The sequence below is a fragment of the Micropterus salmoides genome, unplaced genomic scaffold (genome assembly GCF_014851395.1).
Source record: "Micropterus salmoides isolate LMB-PRFRI ecotype aquatic unplaced genomic scaffold, ASM1485139v1 Ms_hic_scaffold_23, whole genome shotgun sequence".
Lineage (NCBI taxonomy): Eukaryota > Metazoa > Chordata > Actinopteri > Centrarchiformes > Centrarchidae > Micropterus > Micropterus salmoides.
Window position 1 is genome coordinate 10,835,993 of NW_024041484.1, and position 24,108 is coordinate 10,860,100.

The following is a 24,108-nucleotide window of genomic DNA, read 5'->3' on the forward strand; positions in this document are numbered from 1 at the left end:
ATACTACGTACTGCATCACTTTGTTGTTTTGAGATAAAAATGAGTTTGGTTTCACTCTGGATGAGACAGAGGTTTCAGAAAGCTATCGGTCAGGATATGGCTACTCCAAAACCTTGAAACTAAGGGTTTGGTGCTGACGGTGTTCTTCAGTGAAACACCAAGAGGATGTACCACATGGTACATCATTTACATACATCACCAGGAAGTCTGTCTGGTGAAGGGGAAGTTTTGATGGAGAGAACGGGGCAAAAACCAGAGCAGAGGAAGTTGCTGGTTCACAGGTGCTGTATGGGGGTTTCCACATCCTTCTGCCCTTAAGTTGCGGAAGCAAATACTGAGAAGACGCTCACCACAGACAGTAGATTGTTTACGTCAATGATAATTTGAAGTCCCATGACAAATTACAAACAAGGAGAAGAAGAGAGACTTCATGTAGAGACATGGTGTGGACAAAAGGCAGACAAATACAGCAAGATAGCACCAAAATTAAAGCAAACATTCAAACAGCAGATAGAGATCTGACCCAAAACAAACTGTATTAGTAAAGGATCCCTGTGGGCTATAACAGTTCACAGCTATATTATATAGCCTGAAATATAAACAACTATTGGATGGATTGTCAGGAAATTCTGGACAGACATTCATGGTCCCCACAGGGTGAATCCTAATAATGTTAATGATCACTGAATCTTTCCTCTAGTGCCATCATGAGGTTGACTTATGTGGTTGTGAGCTAAATGTCTCTTGAACTATGGGATGGATTGCGACAAAATGTGGTACACATATTCATGTCCCCCTGAGGATGAACTGTAATAACTTTGAATTTTTATCGAGGGCCATCAGGACATTCTCAGCTGTACTTAGGTATAATTAGAACATGTTAGCTAACACACTAAACTATGATGATAAACACAGTGAACATTATAGCTGCTAAACATTAGCATGTTTGCATTTTCATTGTGAGCATGGTGCATTTTGCTCAAAGCACCACTGTACCTGTGTACAACCTCTGAGCTGTTAGCATGGCTGTAGGGTCTTATGGTTCAGAGGAACATGTTACACAGAACTACTGTCTCAACCACATTTACGTAGCAGAACCTACTCACTGAAATACAGACATGCGATTTACCAGTCAGAAGGCAGTTGTCTTAACCAGTTATTTTTTGACCTGCAAATCACCGAATCAATTCTTACTGGGATATAAAAGTGAACAGGGAGTAACTGCAACACCCTGCAACTTTTTCTACCATTTCTTATCTCCAAATGCAAGTGATCAGTGGGGGTGTAAGCTAAATTTGGAACTTTGTACTTTGAGAGTATTGAGATACACAGAGGAATTAAAAAGGCAGTGAACCAAAAAGTCACACGCACACACACACACACACACACACACACACACACACACACACACACACACACACACACACACAGTACAAGTACTTCGTACGTAAGTGGGAGGAGTTTCCATGGGAGTATTCACCCAGCTGTGGGGGCCACAGGTGGGGTTGTGGGGGAGGGCTAGGGGAGTGAGCCGTATTCTGATTTCATGTGTGTGTGAGTATGAAAGAGTGTGTGTATGTGTGCAGAAATTTGGGGTGCAGGGAGAGCGAGACTACTCGCTGGCAGCTGGATATTGTCAGGGGTTCACCAGGAGAGCTTGCATGTCAGGGTGAACAGGTTTAAGATGAAATGTGCCCAAGGAGACACGAGTGTTCTGAGTCAGTGTATGTCGTCCTTGTGCGTTTATCTGTAAATGTAAAGCATGGCTTGTTCTTTTAAGAGCAGCCTGTGCTTTGAGGTGAAAACATCGTGCTCTTTGGGAAATTGTGTTTGCATGTTTGGGGGTGTGGGGAGGAGGGGGAAGGGGTGATGGGCGGGGCCAGGCGGGTGTAAATCAATCCTTTGTTTTCATACCTGAGAGGGCCTTGTATTGGTCTCACAGAGTTGAATTTGAGAACAGTTGAATATCAAAACTAGAAAGAAAGTCACCGCGAGACACAGAAATGTCTTATGTACATTATGTAAAAGTCAAGCAAAAATATTTCAACCAAAAAAAGTCAACACTTTTCCCCCACAAATTCATAAAATACTGCTTTCAAATGATACCCTTTCTCCTTTAATATTATACATGCTTATTTTCATTGCAACATGATGTCAGCGAGTGCAGGAACTCTCTGAAAAATATACTTTAACTGCCATTCAAAACTCCAGGAGAGTTGTGTCCCGCATCTGCCTCTTCTGCTCCATGCAGCTGAGGTGAAAAGGTAGTGTGCTTCAGCTGATGTGTTTTCGCCCCTTATCTACATCTGGGGAACATCTGGTTTGCATCTGGCCCCGACCTTGTAGTATTTGGCTGTGCATGAGCGTGACAACATGTGCGTGTTTTTGCGAGGGAAAGAAAAGGAGAGGGCACGGAATTTATTTGCAAGTGCGTGACAGGCTGGATGAGGAGATAAATGAATGGGGGGGGGGAGTGAGCGAGCCAATGCTGAAAAGAGAGGAAAATGTGTATGCGTGATTGTGCTGCCTGGCCTGCAAGCAATAATCTTACTGTTGCTGTCTTGAGTTGTTGGAATATTGAGCAGAAAGTGTCACAGATATGATTAAACTGTTTTTTTTACTAGGAAAATCAGATATTTCATGCTATCTGCTAACACCTGCAACTACCAGATAGGAAATCTGCTTGCAAGACTTAACAGTCAGCCTTATCCGTTTGACATTTGTGGGTAGAGACCTTGTTAGTGGAGTTTTGCTGCTTTTATGATTAAATGTATATTGGAAAGATTACACTGTGGCTCATACACTGTACAAAAGTCATTAAATAAAATGTAGAATCCATCTTTAAAAGCTACATTACAGTGTGACACCAGGTTTCCTCAAAGATATATGTTTGCCAAAATTCTGATTGTGAGCAGTGACGCCTGACTGGGTCGAGCAGAGACCTCAAGATGAGGGATAAAGGGCGAAGAGCTGGAACAGGAGAGGAGGGAGGGGGGAGGCTTATATTTTTTTTGGAGGGAGTCAATATTTGGAGTCCCTGTGTTGGGGGCCCGTGGTATTAATGATAACTGGGCCAGCTGGGCTTAGGTACAGTTTCCAAAAGAAATGCAGCTGTGTGCTTTGTCTGACTGCATGAAACTGTCAAGGGAAGCCAAGGCAGAAAGGTATAAAGAACGGTAGAAAAACAGATGAAATGATAAAACATTGTGATTCTTATTGGATCAAAATATGATTTTAAGTAAAGGAAAAGAAAATACTTAAACTGGACATACTGGTGGCACTCACTAAGCAGTAAACTGGAAAATATGAGGTGAAGTGCCCAGAAGTCATGTGACACCAGTAAGCTGCACACGGCACGTGCATGTTTTCCCGCCCCGGCCAGTATGTAATGTGAAGGATGCCACAGGGATGACCAAGTTTCCAAATTGAACACCGTTGATTTCAGCTTTCTCTATATGGAGTCCTCACTTGCTCCTGTCTGGGAAGCAGTGTGTGTTTGTCTCTTGAAGCCTTGACGTCACATTTTCCCCTTTTATTTCCCCATTCAAAGAGACACTCCACATATAAAGTTCAGTTTCCACAGGGAGTGGAAGAAACAGTTAAAACTAAACAACTGTGACTCTGGAGGGAGATTTCAAAAGTTTGACAAAGCAACCCTGCTGATGTCATGATGATGTCATCAGGGTTGACTCAGATTTGGCTTACCATTTTTAGCAGAAGGTATTACAAACTGGAGGTGTGGCGTTTGAAAGAAATGGACATTTAGAAGGCAGGCAGGTCTAAAGAAAGACACTATTCATTGCATTATGGGAGATGTAGGATCCTGTGTTTTTGGAGCTTGACCTATACAAGGGACTAAAAATGAGGATATCTCGGCCTCTGCTGCTTCTATTGTGACCATTCTTAGTATAACCTGTCTCATCAGTCCGCAGACTTTATGGAAGGGCAATGCTAAATCACTGGAGTATCCCTTTAAGGTTGGAAAAAACATGTTATTTCTCACTTTATGACAGCATCATCTATATTCTGTACATTGTTCATTGAAGCTACTGTGTATGATGTTTACTCTGTGAGTGAAATATTCAAATCCCAGACTCTAGAATTTAAAATAAAGTTCAGTGGCTTTTAATGATGTTTGGTTCTAAAAATGTTTAAATGACTGACCCACCAGCCAATGGGGTTGAATTTTATCATTTTATATCAGCAGAAAAGTGTCCATACTACAGACCAGAGTCTCCCAACTTTTTTGGCTTGTTACCTCAAGATGAAGACACTTGTAACACCTTGTCCCAAGTTGTGTATGCCTGTGAGTTGCGAGCATTTTGAGGAATTTTCCCTTCTAATCTCAAGGTATTCATTTCTAAAATATCTAAAACTATCCAGCATTTCATAAGAAAAACTTGCAGATTTTTTGCTAGGTCTGACATTTTAGCCCCTGTGTTTCAGGTTACAATATCGCTTGCTGTAGCTTGCGATTTTCAGTTTCAGTTACATTATTTGTGCAGTAAGATTGCATAGATTTGGTTGTCAGGACAAGGAGGTTAGTATCACTCTGTAATGAGGACAAGGAGAGATGCAGTTCTTTCATTCATGATTGAAGTGAGCGTTTATGGGGGGAGGTTATATATGTGGATTAGATTCCTCAGAGTTATGATCTGGAACAGTGAGCCTTGTAGTGGACATGTGTCGGCGTGGGCTGGACAGGCGAAAGGGAGTGCCCGGCTTCTATGGCCCAGGATAATGTCTCAATTCTGCCTGGCTGAGCTTCCTCACTCCTGACTTACTTTGTTTTTTGAAGATACATACATGACTCCAGTTGCCTGTGTATGTGGGTCTACGTGTCATTTTTATTCAAAGTGGTTTTAAAACTCTGTATGAAAGTAGTAGAGACAGAAAGAGAGCAAATATGTGTGTGCGTACAAGGGAGACAGGAAGCAACAAGGGGCCCACTCTCAGCCGCAAAGTGGTAGTAGTGACTAAAAAGAGTCAGTATACAGGGAAAGAAGCTTACTGCAATATGTGTGTCCCTGTGTATTTAAACTTGGGGTATTTAAAACTTAACACATCACCAATATAAATAAATGTGTGAAATGTAGCTTGTGTGAATATATTAATGCTATTGCTGTGAAGATGTTATCTTGCTTGTTGCATCTCTGTAATAACAACAAAGAGCTGCTGACGTGAGTTAGAGTTTCCACTTTTAAGTGGCCTCTTTAAAAGGAGATTATTTTCCCACTTCAATTTTATCTCCCCTTCTGTCTTTACCTCTGCGCAGAAAACAGCCTTAAGTGCAAGTGGCTACAATCAGCTAAAAATAGGAATCACAGTAGAAAACACATCATTTGTTAGTGTTTATGATTTCACAAGCTCATGTAGAGCTTTTAGGTTTCTGGTGAGAGTCTAATAGCAGTGTGTCTCATGATGTAACACACGGGGGTCATGGGTTTCCTGCAGGCTCCATGTGAGAGAGCCATTCCTCTGTAGCAGCTTAACCCCTTTTTTTGACATCAGTTTGTGATCTGACATGAAAATACTACAGAAATACGACATTTTTTATACAGGGAATACCTCATTTATACATGTGTTGTGTAAAAGTGACTTCTCAGGGGTCTTAATCTGGTCATCTTCTGTGATTGGGATGAAGCTTGTATTATTGTTCCACTTTTTATTTCCTTTTGCAAGCAAACATGGCAAAGGCACGTCACAGCATATGGGGTGCAGAGAGGTTGAAAATAGTTGACACACTTTTGACAAAGTCTCACTGCTCTGGATCTTCAGTGTGCTGCGCCATCTGGTGCTTTGTGAAAGCTACAACTTTAGTGAGGACATCGTGAAGGCTCACAAAATGTCAGAAGGCTCAGAACATGATTCACAACTCCAGCAGGTGTGGTGCACTTTTGGCGATCTCTGCTGGTGATCGAGCAGGACTGCTACTTATAGTGAGGTTTCAAGGGCTGGTTCAGGAAATCACCTGATTACATTACAGAAGAAAGTTTCAAGTCAAATAATAAAAAGAAAATTCCATAAATTATTTAGTGTTTCTTAGGTTTTACTGTACAGCACTGTAATGACTTAGTGGGTGGGATCTTATGGAAGGCCCTATGTTGACAGCATCAAACAGGGAGGTCCGTTAAGATGTCTAATCAAAACACAATATGTACTGTATGTATGGCCTCCCTCTCAGCGGCAGTGCTTTAAAGAGATGGAGGAATGGTCAAAATCGATGCAGCAGAAGGTGAGACATTTTTAATTGTTGATATTAGTCCTTGGTATGGGTCAATTAAAAAAACTCTAGATTATACTACACTTCCCATAATGCAGTTCAATATTATCTCTCCCTTAGAATCTTCCTGCCTGTTAAACACACACCTTTACTGAACTTTACACCCTCACTTTTTAATTGAGCGCTTCTGTTTAAAATTTCTAGTGTCAACCCCATGACGAGATAACCTTGGTGACATCACTGTGACATCATTTAGCACACCTGCCAAAGCCCCCGCACAGGCACAGCATCTAAATGTTTTTCAGGCTGGGCACTTCTCCCCATGACAAGTAAATTGACTTTGACATTTAAAATCAGTAGAGTGCCTTTAATTCCAAATACCAACAATTTCTCTCCATTTATTTTTAATTTTTTTTTTTACTGTAAGTGCTTGAGAGATGCCTCTTAAGCACTTACAGAAAAATGTGAAACTTGAGTATTAAATAAAATTTGGTCATTCACTCATACAAGTGACCACACTCTGGAGGCTAAATTCAAGCATGTTAAAAGATCCTCACACAATAGAACTGGAAATTGAAAATGAAAATTATTTTGTTAAAGAGAATGACAATGGAGTTCATCACTATTTGTGCCGTGGGACACATGTAAATTGTATTAGGGGTAAAATTATGCCTCACACAGCAAACAACGCATACAAAAAGTTCAGAGAACAGATTACTCCAAGATTTCAAGCAGCATGTACTTGGGCACTAAAGGAAGGAGGGATTTCCCCCTTGTGGAAGAACGCTACAATTACAGTCATACCCAAATGAAGGAAAAGACTAACTAGACAGTGGTCAATACATACCATTTTCATTACTAATTTTGACTAGAAAATGTATACATCAATATTAGCTAAAAGACTGGACAACATCAAACTTGGTCATTCGGGCCTACGGGATATATGTGTCAAAGACAGACTCAGGACAGTAGTGTTAATTGGGTTGGATGCAGAGAACGCCTTTGGTCCATTGGTCTTTGCTACGTCAATGTATATAATGTATATAAAATAATTAAAATAGCTTCGCCTCAAGCAGCAGTAATAAAGTGTGGCTTACACACTGATGCATCACTATTAAGAAATTAATAATTATTATTATTATTATTAAGTAGATTTTTTAATTAGGGACTTTTGCTTGTATTTTTAAATTGTTGTCTTGGTATTTTTATTTTTAGTATAGGATGAGTACTTCTTTCACTTATGTACCAGTGTGTATCTGTAACAATAGTCAATACTGTTGTAATGAAGCTGCAAAAAATAAATAAATAACAATAATCTCGTCATTGGGTTAAAGCTTCATGTCCTTCCCTCATAAATCACAGTACACTAAAAACCCTTCCAACAGTGTTACTGTGGATTTCCATTCATCCACAAACAGCCAGTTTGGCCTGAGGCAGTAATAAAACAACATGTGCCACTTATTTTCTGTGCTGACATTGACCAGCTGAACAGCTGAGTGCTGATAGTAACGATGTTATTGTCAATGCAGTATGGCTGAAATCCACAAGGACCCCACCCTCTGTCCCTGCCCCTGCTCTCCAAACATACACTTGACTCATCTGTTTGTTTGTCTTAACTGCTTTCCTCAGGTACTCGGCTATAATGGGCACTGGCACACAATCCACACCTCTGTGCTCACACATCCCCAGGTTGTGTCACATTCCAGGGAACATGTTGAAACACGAGCGCTCACTGAAACCAAGAAGAACATAATCACATGCTCTTTTCATTCTGCAGCGCCAACAGAGGAATGTCATGTTTCCACTTCAGCTGCAGGGCGACCTGATCTCTGGAACATTCTGTCAATCCTTTGAGCATAGAAAGTTTGTTGAAACTAAAGCCGTTTTTCTTCCTGTCCTTCTCATAAAGCTCAGCTGCAGGGTGAAAAAGGTTTTTATCAGTGTTGTTGCTGTTGTTGAACACCCAGGAGCTGGCAACTGTCTGATCACACCTCTATCCTCATCTCAAATATCCTATCAACAGCTCCACTTTTATATTTCCTGCCACATGCCTCTCACTGTTTTCTTTTCTCTTTTACTTGATCCTGTGTTGCCAGTTTCTCATTCAATCCACCCTCTCTCTCTTTCTGTGTGTGTGTGTGTGTGTGTGTGTGTGTGTGTGTGTGTGTGTGTGTGTGTGTCACTGTATGTCGATCAACCAGTCATGGCAGTGACATGTGGAATTTTTCATTACCGCGCCCCAGGGGCACCATGCTGTCTGTGCCTGTGTATCGTGCTTGCATTTTTGCCCCCACTCCTGCCGTCTCATTCTCTCTCTCTCTCTCTGGTATTATTCTGAGTCAGCCGGTGGCGAGCTGTGGTTTGTTGTTTGTTGTCCAGCCAGCTGTATGGGGCAGTAGTACCTGTCAGTGACTGATCTCCTCTCCATGGCCTGCCGTCTCTCCGGCTCTGGCTCCTACACCGTGGTTATCATCCCCCTCAGGACCAGCCTCTACAGCCTGGACGCACTCCGCTTCTACCTATGGGTGAGGAGGGAGGTAGTGTGTGTGTGTATGTGTGAGGGGGTTGTAGAGGGCGATATGAGTGTGCATGTCTGTTTTGAAAAATTACCCTAATCAGTTACATCTCCTTCTGTCTTTGTTGCATGTTTCTCCTGAGCTGGTGATTCTTATCAGCCACCCAGCGTACCCACATGTGTTTTGCTTCCCAGTTTTCAGCACAACATGGCTGTACTGTACAGGCCATTTTTTGTTAAAAAGACCACACATCCAAAGTGTGACTTTACTCAAATCAGGTATTTACTGCTTCTCGAGTCTGTGTCACCAATTTGGCGCATTTGGCTAAGGTGCATTTATGTGACCTTTTCTACTCTTCTGTAATGTGGAATGAATGGTTAATGTCTCTTTTGGGTTATTATGTAGAAGAAGGTGCACAATTTTTTAATAAAGTTTCTATTGAAATTTTAAGTGATACCAAAGGAGGTTAAATTTACACATGTACAACATAAACTGTATTTAAAAACATGTATATGTTTATACATTGAGATCATAGTTAAAGTTGTTGTTGTGCTGGACTGCATATTATATTATACTGATAGGTGTTTCTTATTTTCTGTCCTTCCCCTTTACATACATTCTTGAGTGACTTTACAGCGTCTTTACATATGTTTACATGTTTGCAAGTGTTTGGGATCACCTTGAGACTACCAGCAAGTACAAGCATCTTTGAGTATTTGAAAAGCGCTCCGTAAATAAAATGTATTATTATTGAATTTATTATATGTCAAAGTTCATTGACAACAGAATAGTCATAGCCATCAGATATTGTAAAATACTGAGATCATTATTCCAAGTGCCTGCGGTGCACCACTTAAAAGATATTTACCCGACATCAAAAAGAGTTAAAGTCATTAATTTGATTATTATATTTTATTGATCCAGTCAATCTGTTATATAGTATTTTCTATAAATTTTGTTTCCCAACATGGAGGTCTAAATGCTGTTTTATTCCTGTGCCAGGCATAAATTTCTGGTAGAGAAATTCTGTATTCTTCAAATTTCTGGTAGAGAAATTCTGTATTCTTCATTTATTTATTTTTGTTGCCTTTAAGTAAATTAATATATTGTATTAGGCCTAAAATGGCTGGAATCAGCATTTAAAATACATAGTATGTGTAACTTTAAGACTCCACACAAATCCCCACATTCCCAATAGAAAAATATTGATGACTAAACTGAGCTTTACTGGTTAAATTACAGCACTTACTGTGTATTTTTGAGACAACTGAATTATTCATGTAAATACAACAGGAGTTTGCTTTTCATACTGGACATTTAACTTCAATGCTTTTGCAACTGTTTTCACTCAGTTTTTCATCTTTGCTCCATGTCTGGGTGTTGTCTTGGAGGCAGCATGGATGCCGTCATCCCAGTGACACATTCCCACATGTCAAGTCTGCCCCTCACAGCTTCCTGTTAAAGGCTCAATATATCCAGTTTTCCACTAACTGTGGCTCTATGGTTATAAATGGAGCTGCCGAGCGGCAACTGACCAAAAGGAAATTGCAATAGATTTTAGATTGTCGTGGTAGACATACAGCTGTGATGTTACACAAAACACAGTAATAAAAAAATATCTTTTTTACATTTGTTGAAAATTTTAGTGATCAAACGCATCTAAAATAAACCATTCACTATTGAAAATTATAGTATGACTGATTTCCTGACCTCATGATACCAAAGGTGGATCAGCACCACCATATATTATGGTTCCCTGGTTGTTGTAGCACTGTTTGAGGCCATTTAAAGTGCACGTAACCCATCCAGTGTAGACAATAGAACTAAAGGCACCCCGCTGCTCTTTAGGTGTAAACAAAGCCTTGGGGCCTCTGGAAGACAACAGGCAGCGCTGTGCCGATCACATTGCTTTACATCAAGCTGCAGGCTACACTTTCGGTGGACAAGCTTGCTGGTCAGCTCCACTGGTAAACACACACATAACCATACAAAAAGAAGCTATACAAGCTATAAGAACAGCTATATCGTCAAACTCAACATTTAGGATTATTTTGTAAGTATTGGTTGGTACTTTGCTGCTTTATTAGATAGTAGAAAGTGGAAATGTGACAGGACATGACATGTAGCAAAGGTCATGGTGTCTCTGGCTGAACTTGACCCGGGGTGGGATCCCGTGGTCAACATTTAAGACCCCTCGGCTACTAGGATGCTCCAACATTTGCCGGTTTGTTGGTACAAGATACAACTTAAAATTAAGTGCTTCTGTCCTTTAAGGGAACCCGATCAAGCCCTTTCCTTCCCATCTCAGATTAAGCGTCTGAAGGATCTAGAGAAGGAGAAGGACGCTCTGTGCTCCGGTCTGGAGATCCTGGAGAAGACTCGTCTGTGGTACCTCCAGCAGCTGGAGGAGAACAGAGCCAGGCAGGGTAACATCGAGACCAAAAGTGGGGTCGGCTCCTGCAAGGAAGGTGCAGCAGAGGTACAAGGCAGGGCTGGGTTTGGGGTTTTTGTGGCATTGAACACAAACTGATTGTCCAGGGAGCCGTGCCATTTAAAGGCTACATCCACACACAATTTTAAGAGCATAGACTGCCTTTAAGGGTCCCTTAGAATCTTTTAGGGAATCACTAACTTCAAAATGGATTTAGGTGAGACAGTGACAACAGTACTCTTCAACAATCATCTGCTCACGGATGGCACAATATGAAGGACTGTGCCCTGTCACTTACGATGTCTCTAAATAGCCGCCGGTCTGTTTTTCTACAGGCTCGGTCTTGCCTCCTCAGGTGTCGTATCCAACGGGTGAATGGCTCTCTGGGCTCTGTGATGAGTGAGCCCAATGCCACAAGCAGCAGCAACCCTTCTCTGCTGGATGCAGTGGCAGACAGTGACCTCCGGTGGCAAAACACAGTACTGACTCAGGTAAGAATAACAGAAAAGGTTCTCAGGTTACATATTCTATTTAAAAATCTTCAAACACATTTTTTAAAACTATTCTGTGGTAACCTATCTTTAATATATATAGTATATCTTAGGTCAATTCTCCTGTTTATGTACATGATTTTTATTTCACACTTGTGAAAAAGTCTGTTTCACATGCCAATAAAGCCCTATTGAATTGAAGTGAATTGAGTGTTTTTTCTCCTTTAGCAGATCTCTTAAGTGTTCCATTATTTTTAATTGATTGGTCTGTGCCTTTATGAGATGGCCATGGTAATTCAGTCTTATTTGTCTACTTCTGACAGGAGGTGAGTGACAAGAATCTTCAGATCTCCATGTTGGAGCTGGAAAAAGATGCTCTCCTCGAACAGCTTGATGAACTGCAGGCCCATTGATTGCATTAATACACATGTGCACATGCGTACAGGCAGGCACTTGAGCTGCACTGCAAACTTTCACACAGTTGCCAACTTTCAGCCACTTGTAAATATGTATTTAAATTAATAAATGACAGTTAAAGGATGCAGCATTTGCTTCTGTGGGTTCTTTTCGATGCAAACCAATTTTGAAGGGTTGAAAAACTTGACTGACATGTTACTGTTACTGCCACAATGAGTCTGTAACTGCCTCTATCATAGCCAAGCCCTGCTGTCATTGTGCACTATGAAATAACTTCCCAACTACAAAAGCTGATCACATAATAGGAATTTGCAGTTAATCTCATAATAGGCCCATAAGTTTCCCATAAAGGTGATGATGATAATAATAATAATATTTTCCTGATGATGTAATAATTCTATCAATATTGGGATTTATTAAATTAGCAAAAGGCTAAGATTGTCAGCTTTTAAGTACAGTTTATACTCCTTAAGTTAAGTGTGTGAAATAGATGCAGGGAGTGGACAAAATACACCTTACAATACAACATGCGTTGTGGAAAAGGTAGAAAGTACATTTACTCAAGTTCTGTTCTTAAGAACAATTTTGAGGTGTTGGTATTTTATTTGAGTATTTCCTTTTTATGCTTCTTTATAATTCTACACCACTATACTGTATCTCAGAGGGAAATATTCTACTTTTCACTCTAATTTTTAAAATAAAAGCTTTACAAAATCTATTTGTTTATAAAATATGATGTATTTCTGCAAATTAACCAAAATGTATATGACGCAGTTAAAATGGTTCTATCCTGACTTACTACAGTACTACTTGCATGTTAATGCATCAACAATAATAATCCAATAACAGAATATATAACACTAAATGGGACAATTCTGCATAATGAGTAGTTTTTCCATGTGATACTTTATGCACATTTTGTTTACATTACTTCTACACTTTTACTTAAGTAAAAAAAAAATGAGTGCAGGACTTTATTGGAGTTTTTTGATAGTAAGACAGTAAGTAAATGATCTAAATACTTCTTCCACCCCTGTACAATGCAATAGATCCTTTATCTGGTGTAGCTCACAATTTTAGTACAACGCAACACTTTAATCAACATGCCACAGGTTAAATCACTATTGTTTGCTATCTACTGTTCCTGCATCATTGTGTGTCCTGTTGCTCGCAGTTGTTCCATTTCCGTCTCCGAATGTGGGCTCTCTGTCTCGGCACGTCGCAGCAGCCTCTCCCGGTGGTCTCTTCACTGATCTTACTTGATCAACTGAAAAACTTTATCTTGCCAAGTCATCGTGCATGTCCGCAGGAATTTTTTCGCCTGCGCTACACAAATCTGCAGCTGTACACAAAGAAGACAACACTAGCAGGATTAATACAGAACTCAGAACTCTTGCACTAAGGAAATGTGTGTTTGATGCCCATGCTGGTGTTCTCTGATCATATTACTTAGTATGCTTTTCTTTCCTCATTTCAACAAAGGATTGAATATTATGTAGTTCCATATGGATTTTAAAAAGTCCAGAGTCAAAATCCATCTTGCAGGAGGTCACTTCATGTGATGTTTCTAGAAATTTCCAGAAATTGATCGGAATGGTCCAGATGATGAAGTAGAAGTTATAAACCTTTTCTTCTGTCTTCTGTATTAAATCACATTCATGCATCAGCAACAACCTTTCCAGTAAAACAGAGCAATGCCTGCAAGGAATCTGTGCTGGAATCTGATTACTATCAGCCTGTGTGCATTGGGAAAAGAAAACATCCATCATGAGCAGAGGTTTCATTTAAGTGGCTTCATCTTCTCTATCTTCAGAGTGCCACTGAACCATCAAGCCCGGGGTACCAGCACTTGGCTAATTATTGGTTCTAATTCACATACTGCTCAGCCAAACACCTTTGTTATGAGTATGTTGTGCCTTTGTGGCTGTCGGTGCCTTTCTTCCATATCAACACGGTTCACTTGAACTCCACTCTGCTGGTCTCCCTTTTACTTGTATACAATATATTGTTTGCTTTCTTTCCCTCTAATTTGTGGTTATGCTATTACTGAAAATCAGACATTGTGAGCTGTTTCCGTGCAGGTCAGCGGAGGTGGGAAGTATAAACACACAAATAGGGTGTGGAAGAGGAGGTGGCTTTGGAGGTTCCTCTTGCGGGGCTGAGGGCTCCCCTGATAAATGCATTCCTTAAGCTATTAGGAGAGAAAAACTTCCTGAGAACCCTGAGATAGACCAGTAAGCATAGGAGGTCTCTGAAGAGCACTCAGGTGACTGAAAACAATGAGAGACTTTTTTCAGAATAGACACTTTTTGTCATTTCTGTGCTTTAGGGAACAGTTAAGCCTGTATTACTGTACTATAATCTTCACCTCTACTGGTCATAACTAAAAAAATATATAAATTTCAGACAAGATAGACCTTATTCAGAGAAAACAGCTGTGATTAATAGTGACGTAATGGCTACATTACGTTTAGGTGTACCAGTTCATGAACTGACTTCCTAATGAATGTTTTAACCATCTGTACTTCTCCTGCTGTGATAAGTAAAATACAAAAAGTACTGTCAAAACAGCCACAGGACAATGTCACAATGTGTGTGCGTTAGGGCTGAACAATTTATTAGCAAGACTATATCTAAATCGCAATATGTCCTACTGCAATTTTCGAATCAAAGTAGGCGCAATATTTGTTAAAGGTGAAACGTTTGTAAAAATACAATTTTTAATTAAATATTGTTGCGCTGCAAAGATGTCTTGGTGATCATATTTTACAAACATCTTTGTTTGGTAGCAATCCCCTCAAAAATCTCATAATAATCATTTTAATATGTTTTTTCAATGAAAATGAAAATACTGGTGTAAAAATTGTCATTCCCCTTAATGTTGCAAATCATAATAATTAAATAATTAGTAATTGCTATGTCAGTCGAAATAATTAGATATTTTTTAGATATTTATTTGGTCCGCTTAAAGGGGTGAATTTAGTCAAAGTCATCTTTCACTATTTTTTATTTCTATGGTTTTGAGAGTAGACTACGGCTACAAACACCACTCTGATCAAAAATTGATAAAGAAGAATAAAGATCTGAAATCTGAGATATTTCATACTGTATTGCTGCACGGCTTTACTCTTGGATCCATCTTTTATACCATTGGGAATTATTCATTTAAATTGTAAAGGAATATGATTAGGTGGTTCTTTTCAAGCTCACAAGAATTTAAAATACCGCTAAAAATTATTTGTTTAGAAATCTCCCAAGTGATGGATGGACCTACACTAAATTCACCTTTGCATGTAAATAGATGAAGTGCAAAACTTGTCAGTTGTCCCACAAAAAAGTCTATATTCAGCCCTACACCATGACCAAGAGTTACTTGTTGACTCATATTTATGAATATCTGCATTACTTACAGAACTCACAAGTTCACAACATATGGTAAAGACTTTGTTCACTGAATTTTTCATTTTCACCAATGTGTTTGCAGTGTCACACCCATAAAAACTACCAATGACCTGGTTGATCATGTCATAAGGCACACAACCACTATATCAACACAACCATTTCATGCAACACAATAAGCTAATCTTCAAACTTCATTCAATCTTCAGTCAAATTCTTTTACTATTTTGTTACATAGTGTTCCCAAAGGTCAAGAGTCAACTGTGGCTGTCTGTCCTCCCTACTTTTTTGCCCAATGTGTAAAATGTGGAATAAAATCAAACAGTGGAAATTGTGCCAACTACTTTGTTTTTTTGTTTTTTTTACAATTTAGACACACACACACACGCACACACAAACACACACACACAAACTGTACTGTAACTAGTAAACTATTTCCCCTCTGTGGCTGAGGCCAGTTTTGGATCCCCCATCACTGTTGCACTGTCCTCTGCGGGAGCTGCGCGTCTCCAAGCGACACCTCCATCCCGGACACGTTCAAGTCCAGCAGCCTCTGCAAGCGTTTGATATAGTCGATTGCGGCCCGCAGGGTCTCCACCTTGCTGAGCCGTTTGTCCTCAAACTCCTGCGGCAGATGCTCTCTGAGCCGAGCGTAACCTTCGTTCACGCAGCGCACTCGATGCCGCTCCCTTTCGTTCCTTTTCCGGATGAACGCGGGCTCAAAGGAGTAATCACACACACCGAGGGGTCCGTCAAAAGGGAAATAGGAGAATCGTCTGTAGGGTGACATCTGGCCGTGCACAGGGTCGAGGTATGCAGCGTCTAGGTGGAAGGGCAGTCCTAGTCGAAGCGCGTCCCTGTAGTGCGCACCGCTGTTATCCATGGAGAAGCCGTGGAGAGCCAGTGGAGGGACATATGGGATGTGCTCCATACTATGAACCAAAAAGGAGGCAACATTGAATAAAGCAGTAGGAAAATACATGCAATTAATGTACCATATAACCTACAATAGATGCAACTTACCCAGTTAAAGTTTCCTCACAATCATCTCGCGTTTTGAGCAATAGTTTCCTTTTAAATCTCGCCAGTTTGTGGTTAAATAGGCCTTCTTTCATAGGTAGGGAGTTCTGGTTCGGGACTTTGTCAGTCTGTGTGACAACTTGTTTGTTGGGGTTTTGAGGGTATATGCATGGTGGGTGTGATCCGGGGCGGAGATGCAGCCATAGCTTTCTCATCAAGATAAAACTGTTTACATAACGTTTTCTTCCTTCCGTTGACATTGCGAAGCAATTTCATGCATGAATGATACTATGAGCCAAACTTTAAGGGCTTACAAAACATACTTTATTGATTATAATAAACGATTTAGTGCATTTATTTATCAATAAAAAGGCATAAGGAAAGGTTTTAGACTAATCTGGGGATGAAAGATCAAAAATAGTAGCAGGTCAGTAGATCAGTTTATAAACCCACGTTGGAGAAGCCATTTAATAAAGGTAAAGGCCATTAAAAATAGCGTGGTGGCACATCATTAAATATATTTTTAGGCCTATATAACATTCACACCACTTCACAAACCTATGAAATGCAGAGGATAGTGAACAGAAATAAATCTGGAAGTGATAAATTCCTGAGGTTTTCCAGTTTCCATTTGCTTCTGATGTTACCTGTTAAGACAATTTGAGTCAGAGGCAGTTGCATCACATTGTTTTACAATCACAGAAAGGGATTTTGGTATTGAAATGATTTGTGTGATAGATATATAAATGCGACCCTGTACGCAGGATAAGCGGTTGACGATGGATGGATGGGTTAGGCTACTGTTTTAAGCAGATCGCTATCACATTTTTAAAATGTAGCATAGCCTAGGCCTACTTGAAAATGTAAGAGTCAGTCTTCTACACAGAATGCTTTTACGTCTCCCATTTAATAGATACAATCACGGCCAGTTCGTACCGCCTGGGGACTATGGGGGACAGAAGTGGATCTCATGTGGCTGAAGTTGGTTCCCTAAGATAATAAATTCACCATTATGCTCAAATCATCTTCCTTCTCGGGGAAAGTGGGGGTAAAACGTTACAAAACAGCACAAGATAAAATTATTAAAAAGACAGTAACATTAATATTTTTTATTTGGCCCTCTGTCTTGCTGTCCCATTGTATGGAAGAGCCGCCGCCGTTTTGGGGGGAATCTGGAGCGTCCAGGGCAGAAAACTGACCTGTGATCAGCCAAATATGCCTCCAAACCTACGCATGCGCACTAGGGGCAATATGCTGTCATGGCCCCGTTCAGGGAGGCATTGTGTTGGTATGTTGTTGTTCATAACTCATCTTCCTTTTCAGATAATCAGTATTTTTGATACGAAGCAACGCGACCGTGACGGCGTACATCTGTACTTTGAGCTAGTGAAACACCTGATAAGTCTCTGTTTTTAGCGTTTATGTAGCTGTAAGTTAGCAAGGCTAACGTTAGCAGTGTGACAAAACTGGTTCAGGTTTCGCAAACTAAGTAGTTGCAAGCAAGTCATTTTAAATTACATGTGAACTGTTGTTTTAGCTGTTTAATTTAGAGTTGTATGACAGTTGTGATGTTGTGCCATGCTTATGCTATATGTTGTTTTCAAACCAGGTCTTTTATTCCACAGGGAGAGAAGTATAAAAGCCCCCACTAGCACAGGACACGGTTACTGATGGACAGCAGTTGTTGAGTCCAGGTAAGCTAACATAGCTCACACTGTATACGCTGTGTGTCTTAACATGCTGACAATCATAGAAGGGCCTAAATCCATGTCTTAATATTGCTGACTGTGTCTAGGCAGCCACCCCCCCCCAATCAGCTAATGATTATTTGGTTTATGTTATTTGTCTTGCTGGCTCATTGCTCAGTCCCAGTTTAAATCTGATGTTGTTTCTGCAGGATGAATGACATGAACCTGAGTCCTGTGGGCATGGACCAGCTCAGTGTGCCCTCTGTGAGTGCCAGCCACCTGGGTCTGCCCACCTCCCCCACACACAACCCCATTCCCACCCCAGGTAGGAAAGACACTACCAGGCAGGCCTGTTTGCTCGAGCTGGTCTTCTCAAGCTATCCCATCATGTTTAGATTTGCCCACATTCCAGTTGTTATATGGGTCTGTGCCACCTTTAATTCTGAGCGGCAGTCTCGAGCTTCCTTCTCTCTTTGCTGAATCTTGGTTTATTATGTGCTCTTGACTCTTTATTATGGTTCAGGCATGCCAGTGGCCATCCCCAGCCTGGGTCCTTCTCTAGGCTCCCTTCCTTCTGCTCTCTCGCTGATGCTCCCCATGGGTCCGCTCAGCGACAGAGGAGTGATGTGCGGCCTGCCGGAGAGGAACTACTCCTTGCCGCCACCTCCATACCCCCACCTGGAGAGCAGCTACTTCCGACACATATTGCCAGGTGGAGTACTGTTTGCATTTAACTAATTTGTGTAGAAGTTCTCAAAGCAGTCGGTCAGATTGAAGTGTGGAAGCTTATTTAATCGGGATCTATCCCAGATGCTGTTATTTGAAAGGTAAACTAAAATTAAGTTTCCTCTTATTTCCCTGCTTTAGGTATCCTGTCCTATCTGGCAGACCGTCCACCACCTCAATACATTCATCCCAGCAGCCTTAACATGGACGGGACCCTCTCTGTGGCCAGCAACAATCCCTCTGGCCTGGATCCGTACAGTGGCCCTGGAGGCCCATTGGAGCAGGGCCTGGTGCCCATGGACTCCAGACAGGTCAGTGGCCAGGGAGACCTCCACCAGACTGGTGCTCATGAGCTGGACTCTACAGGGTTGGCCATGGAGTCACGAGTCAGCAGCCCCATGTCCCCTGACCGGATGGGAGAGGAGCTGGCCACCATGGACGGAGTCGGTGTGGTTTCTGACACCCAACAACAGCTTGGAAGGCAGCCTCAGCCGCATGAGGGCCTGGCCGGGGTGGACTCATCGAGTGGGGTAATGCCCCTTCACGGGCCCCCTGTGCTCGAACTACCTGTGGTGATGGAGTCAGATCATATGGGAGGCAGAGTGGGGAACGCTGGGGGAGGAGGAGCAGGAGGACTCGGGGAGCAGCTCCACGCAAATGGGGAGATGAACTCGGGCGTTGTCAGTGTGGTGCTCGCTGGCTCCATGGCCGCCCAGGGCCAGTTGGAGCCGGTGTCGCTCCATGGACACTCTGGGATGGGGCTGGAGGCAGTAAATGTGTCCCCCATCACTGCAGAAGTGTCGCTGGGGCCAGAAAACAACCTGGTGCTGGTCAACTCCAACCTGCAGCTAGAGGATTCTTCCTCCAACAAGGAGAACATGGTCACTGCCTACACCATCTGTGAGTGTGCGTTTGTAACAGTTTCCTCAGACGTTAAACAACTGGATATATCCATGGATTTGAAAATCATGTTTTATTTTTTGAAATCTGACAAAAGCATTGGAAATCATATACATCCATAAAGCTTTGGAAAATACAATTATTCTGTAAAAATATGATTTTAAATAACAATTTGTCAATAAGTAGAAGTGACCTGTACCAGCTTTTGTGCTGTTTTTGTTTTCCAGGGTGCACACTGTGTGAGCGCTTATATACCTCAAACTGCCCCGAGCACGGCCCGGTCACCTTCATCTCTGACACGCCCATTCAAAGCCGGGCTCGCCTCTCTCTGCCGCGTCCACTGTGCCTGCGCATCTCAGTGGCCGACGAACCGCTTGGTAAGAGAATAAGCCACCTTGAACAGGGTGATCTGTGGGTGTTAGAAAAGCACAGACCTGATGCACTGTTCTGTGGTCAGATGCATTTATTCTTGCCCTTAATGTAGAACCAAAAGACACCTCCACATTGTGCAAATTGTTTTATCTGGTAGTTTCATTCATGTGTTATTTGTGTACCTGTGTAAGAGACATTTTAAGGATCACACAAGATTTTATGGACACAAACATGAGCCATAACAAAGCCACAGCGGCTTTATTAAGATGCCTCATGTAAAAAAAAAAAAAATTAATTAAATTAAAATTAATACAATTTAAACAGGTAGCACATACCACGCATGGGTAGACGAAAAAAACGTTTCGTAAATCATCAGTTAGATTACTGACTAAATGTGCTTATGCCCCTGTTAGGAGTTTTTGCACGTGACATTATTCCTCCAAGGACCTGTTTTGGACCAATGGTCGGCCAGCACTGTAGCAACGTGGATCTCTCTGATTGGCCAGAAAAGGACACGCCACAAATATGGAAGGTGAGTGCAGTGGTTTTGGTTTGAACTTGATTGTAGCAGTCAATGCAAAACCATGAAGTGGATGAACCCATTTCTCTATTTTAGATGTATCACAACAATGTGCTGGAATTCTACATCGTGACAACAGATGAGAACGAGTGCAACTGGATGATGTTTGTCCGCAAAGCAAGGTATGATGCTGGTATAAAACGTTCACTTCTAAGGTGTTTGCCATGTTGGTTCAGCCTAGCTAATGTGTTCATAAACAATTCTTATTTTCTGTGTGTCTGTTTAGGACCCGTGAAGAGCAGAACCTGGTGGCGTACACTGCCAATGGTAAACTATTCTTCTGTACAACCACAGAAATCCACCTGGACCAGGAGCTGCTCTTCTACTACAGCAGGGACTACTGCAGGCTGATGGGTGAGGTGACAGCTCAGTGAGAGAGAGAGAGAGAGAGAGAATTATATAAATATATATTTTTTTAATAATGTCTCCACAGGTGTTCCCCAGGTGCCTGAGGGTCAGATCTGCCAGTGTGGTAAAGAGTGCTCCTCCTTCTCTGAGCTCAAGTCTCATCTTAACAGCCATAACCAACCTCCACACAGCCACAGCCCATCCCAGCAAGACCACTCTCAACAACAGCAATCACAGCAGCAGCAACAAGAGCAACAGGCACCACAACAGCAACACACTCACCAGGAAGAGAAACTGACCAATGGGACCTCTAGCTCCTCCTCTTCCCCATGGCCCTGCCACGCCCACGCTGCGGGACAAACAAACGGTGATAACAACAGCAGCAGCAGCAGCAGGGACTGCAATAATAGAAACTCTAATAGTGCTACGTCCAGAGCTAAAGGTCAGGGCCATGTGCGGGAGAAGAAATTCAAGTGCAGCATGTGTTCCCGCGCTTTTATCACATCCACCAAGCTCAACGTGCACTTCATGGGGCACGTGGGGATGAAACCTCACAAGTGTGAATACTGCAGTAAGGCCTTCAGCGATCCCAGCAACCTCAGGATGCACCTCAAGATTCACACAGGTGTGTACAGGGATCATTGAAGTGTCAACATCTGTCTTTTCAGCTGTCATGCTAACCCTTTATATATCTGACACATGGCAACAAAGTGAATGCATTTCCAAAGAAAAGTGCAATTTCACAGCAACCAAACATCTTAAAGGAATAAGTTAAACAGTTTTTAAAAATGTTGATTCACTTCCTGGCGGAGAGTTTAAATGAGAAGGTCTGTACTGCTCTCATATCGGTCCACTAAATATGAAGCTACAGTCTCCAGGTGGATGTTTTTACCAAAATGGACAGAGCCTGGCTAGCCGTTTCCCCATGTTTCCAGTCTTTGTGCTAAGCAAAGCTACCTACGTGCTGGCTGTAACTTCACATTGAATGAACCGATATGGGAGTGGTATCAGTCGTCTCATGTAACTTTCGGCAAGAGAACAAATAAGTGTATTTCACAAAATGTCAAACTTTTTCTTTAAACAATTTTTAGTTTCTGGAACTTTTTTCTGTATTTTTTATTTTTTTTCCATTAACAGGTCAGAAGAACTACAGATGCACTGTTTGCGGGAAGTTGTTTACCCAGAAGTCCCATGTGGCTTCACATATGCTCATCCACACCGGTGCAGAGAAGCTCAAGTGTGACCTCTGTGACCGGGCATTCATCAGGAAACATGACCTGAAACAACACATGTTCTCTCACACACAGTATGTAATTTACTTATTGTATTTTAGACAAAGCTGTAGCTGTGTATTATATGCTAATGGAATGGTTTGTTTTGCAGAAGAGATCAACCACAATTACCTGATTAAATAAAGGTTATATATATATATATATTTTCTCCCTTTTCCGCCACAGCGAGCGCCGGATTCAGTGCCCAAAGTGCAACAAACATTTCCTCAAGACCAACCACCTGAAGAAGCACATGAACTCTCACGAGGGCCGAAGAGACTTTGTCTGCGAGAAATGCAACAAAGCTTTCCTCACCAAATACCACCTCACCCGTCACCTCAAGATATGCAAAGGGCCCAAGACGGAAAGAGTGTCCCGTAAGGAGCGGGATGTGGACGAAGAGGAGGAGGAGGAGGAGGAAGAAGAAGGGGAGGATGATGGTAGGGGAAGAGGAGGAGGAGGAGGAGGAGAAAGACTTGTTGACTCAGCCAGCAATGAAGACTGTGGTTTAGATGTTGGAGGATATAACTCTGAAAAGTCCCTGTCACCCCCTCATTGACACTGTGCCTCTTGAGATGTCTTGTTTATTTATTGACTTTTCTACAATACTGACGTTTACCTCTATTTTTTTTGCCAAACATCAGTTACTTTGTCATATTTCAACTGCAGCGTCTTTTTTTTATATATATATATATATATTATATATATAAAAATAATGTTTAGTCTCACACAAGAATGTCAGTGCTGCTAAAATAATCGTTGTCGTATTATAAGTCAACTGATAAAGATCTGACTGTATAAGCTGCTTTCTTTTTTCATTTAACTCAGGCCCCTGTAATCTTGGTTGATGGGATTCATATAAGCTATCTTTCATTCATTGTTATTCTATAATCTTTTTTTTTATTTCTTTGACTAACTAACATGGGGCAATATTCATTTGTAGTTGCACAATGATGTCATTTAAATTGTTTAATTCCATATTCTTGCATTTTAGTCCTGAAAATGTGTAATTGCTAAAAGACCTGTGCTTTTATTCTTTATTTATTAAAAGCAGGATTTTGTGTGAATGGAAGTGCGCCTTTTGAAAGCAGGAATCTAGGAATAACTAATGTGACTTAATGTTAAAATGTTTTAGCTCCATCCTAGCTGTTGCATAATGTTAAAATAAATGAACATTTATGGTTGTTTTATGTTGACTTATTTACTTGATATAGTGGAAATCATGAATTACTACTTCACTGATTATGTTGTTTTCTTGTGTCTAAATTGTTTTTTTTTAACCATGATGATCAATGGACTGCAAGACCCATCTGCTGTTCATTCAACAAATAAGGACCACCCAGTAGACAACCATGTGGATAAAATAGAGACAGTGTCCCCACCTGGCCGTGTGGATATCGCATCATCTATGGAATTTGTGATGATTATCCCATTATGATGACTATGATCAAAGAGACTGATAAATATTAAATCATGTGGTCTCACAACTCCTGAGATTCTCCGGCAGAGGTCATTGGTCTGTTCCATATTCTTGCGTGAAAACTAAAGCCTGCCCAAGGAACTCAGGTCGGCTAAGTCAGTGAACTCTTTTAAGTCCATACTTTTATAGGAGAGCCTTTTCTGATTTTAGGTGATTTTATTTATTTATCTTTTAACTGTATTTTAATTTCTTAAGTTTCTTCTTGCTTTTTTTGTATCTTGTTATCTGTTTTATATGTGTTTTATT

At 41.2% G+C, this 24,108-nt stretch overlaps 3 protein-coding genes across 5 annotated transcripts; 2 read left to right on the forward strand and 1 right to left on the reverse strand.

Annotated features, from left to right (window-relative positions):
- The first annotated feature begins 8,295 nt into the window (after positions 1-8,295).
- Positions 8,296-12,203, forward strand: sapcd1 (suppressor APC domain containing 1). Of its 2 annotated transcripts, XM_038738625.1 has the most exons (4): positions 8,356-8,748; positions 11,048-11,218; positions 11,506-11,661; positions 11,985-12,203. In XM_038738625.1, exons 1-4 carry the CDS (start codon positions 8,650-8,652, stop codon positions 12,072-12,074), a joined length of 516 nt encoding a protein of 171 aa, XP_038594553.1. In that variant the 5' UTR covers positions 8,356-8,649; the 3' UTR covers positions 12,075-12,203. The 2 variants fall into 2 exon arrangements, with proteins under 2 accessions (XP_038594551.1, XP_038594553.1); XM_038738623.1 differs by having other exon boundaries at positions 8,296-11,218.
- A 439-nt stretch (positions 12,204-12,642) lies between these two features.
- On the reverse strand, positions 12,643-16,652 carry LOC119918091 (achaete-scute homolog 4). The gene is made up of 2 exons (XM_038738622.1): positions 16,501-16,652; positions 12,643-16,409 (listed from the first exon to the last, which is right to left on the reverse strand). Exons 1-2 carry the CDS (start codon positions 16,590-16,592, stop codon positions 15,950-15,952), a joined length of 552 nt encoding a protein of 183 aa, XP_038594550.1. The 5' UTR covers positions 16,593-16,652; the 3' UTR covers positions 12,643-15,949.
- A 1,017-nt stretch (positions 16,653-17,669) lies between these two features.
- On the forward strand, positions 17,670-23,566 carry prdm4 (PR domain containing 4). Of its 2 annotated transcripts, none has more exons than XM_038738626.1 (12): positions 17,670-17,785; positions 18,123-18,191; positions 18,395-18,510; positions 18,709-18,897; positions 19,053-19,817; positions 20,039-20,188; positions 20,597-20,715; positions 20,800-20,885; positions 20,990-21,117; positions 21,197-21,736; positions 22,249-22,417; positions 22,569-23,566. In XM_038738626.1, exons 3-12 carry the CDS (start codon positions 18,396-18,398, stop codon positions 22,939-22,941), a joined length of 2,634 nt encoding a protein of 877 aa, XP_038594554.1. In that variant the 5' UTR covers positions 17,670-17,785; positions 18,123-18,191; position 18,395; the 3' UTR covers positions 22,942-23,566. The 2 variants fall into 2 exon arrangements, with proteins under 2 accessions (XP_038594554.1, XP_038594555.1); XM_038738627.1 differs by having other exon boundaries at positions 17,673-17,785; positions 19,053-19,811.
- The last annotated feature ends 542 nt before the right edge of the window (positions 23,567-24,108 follow it).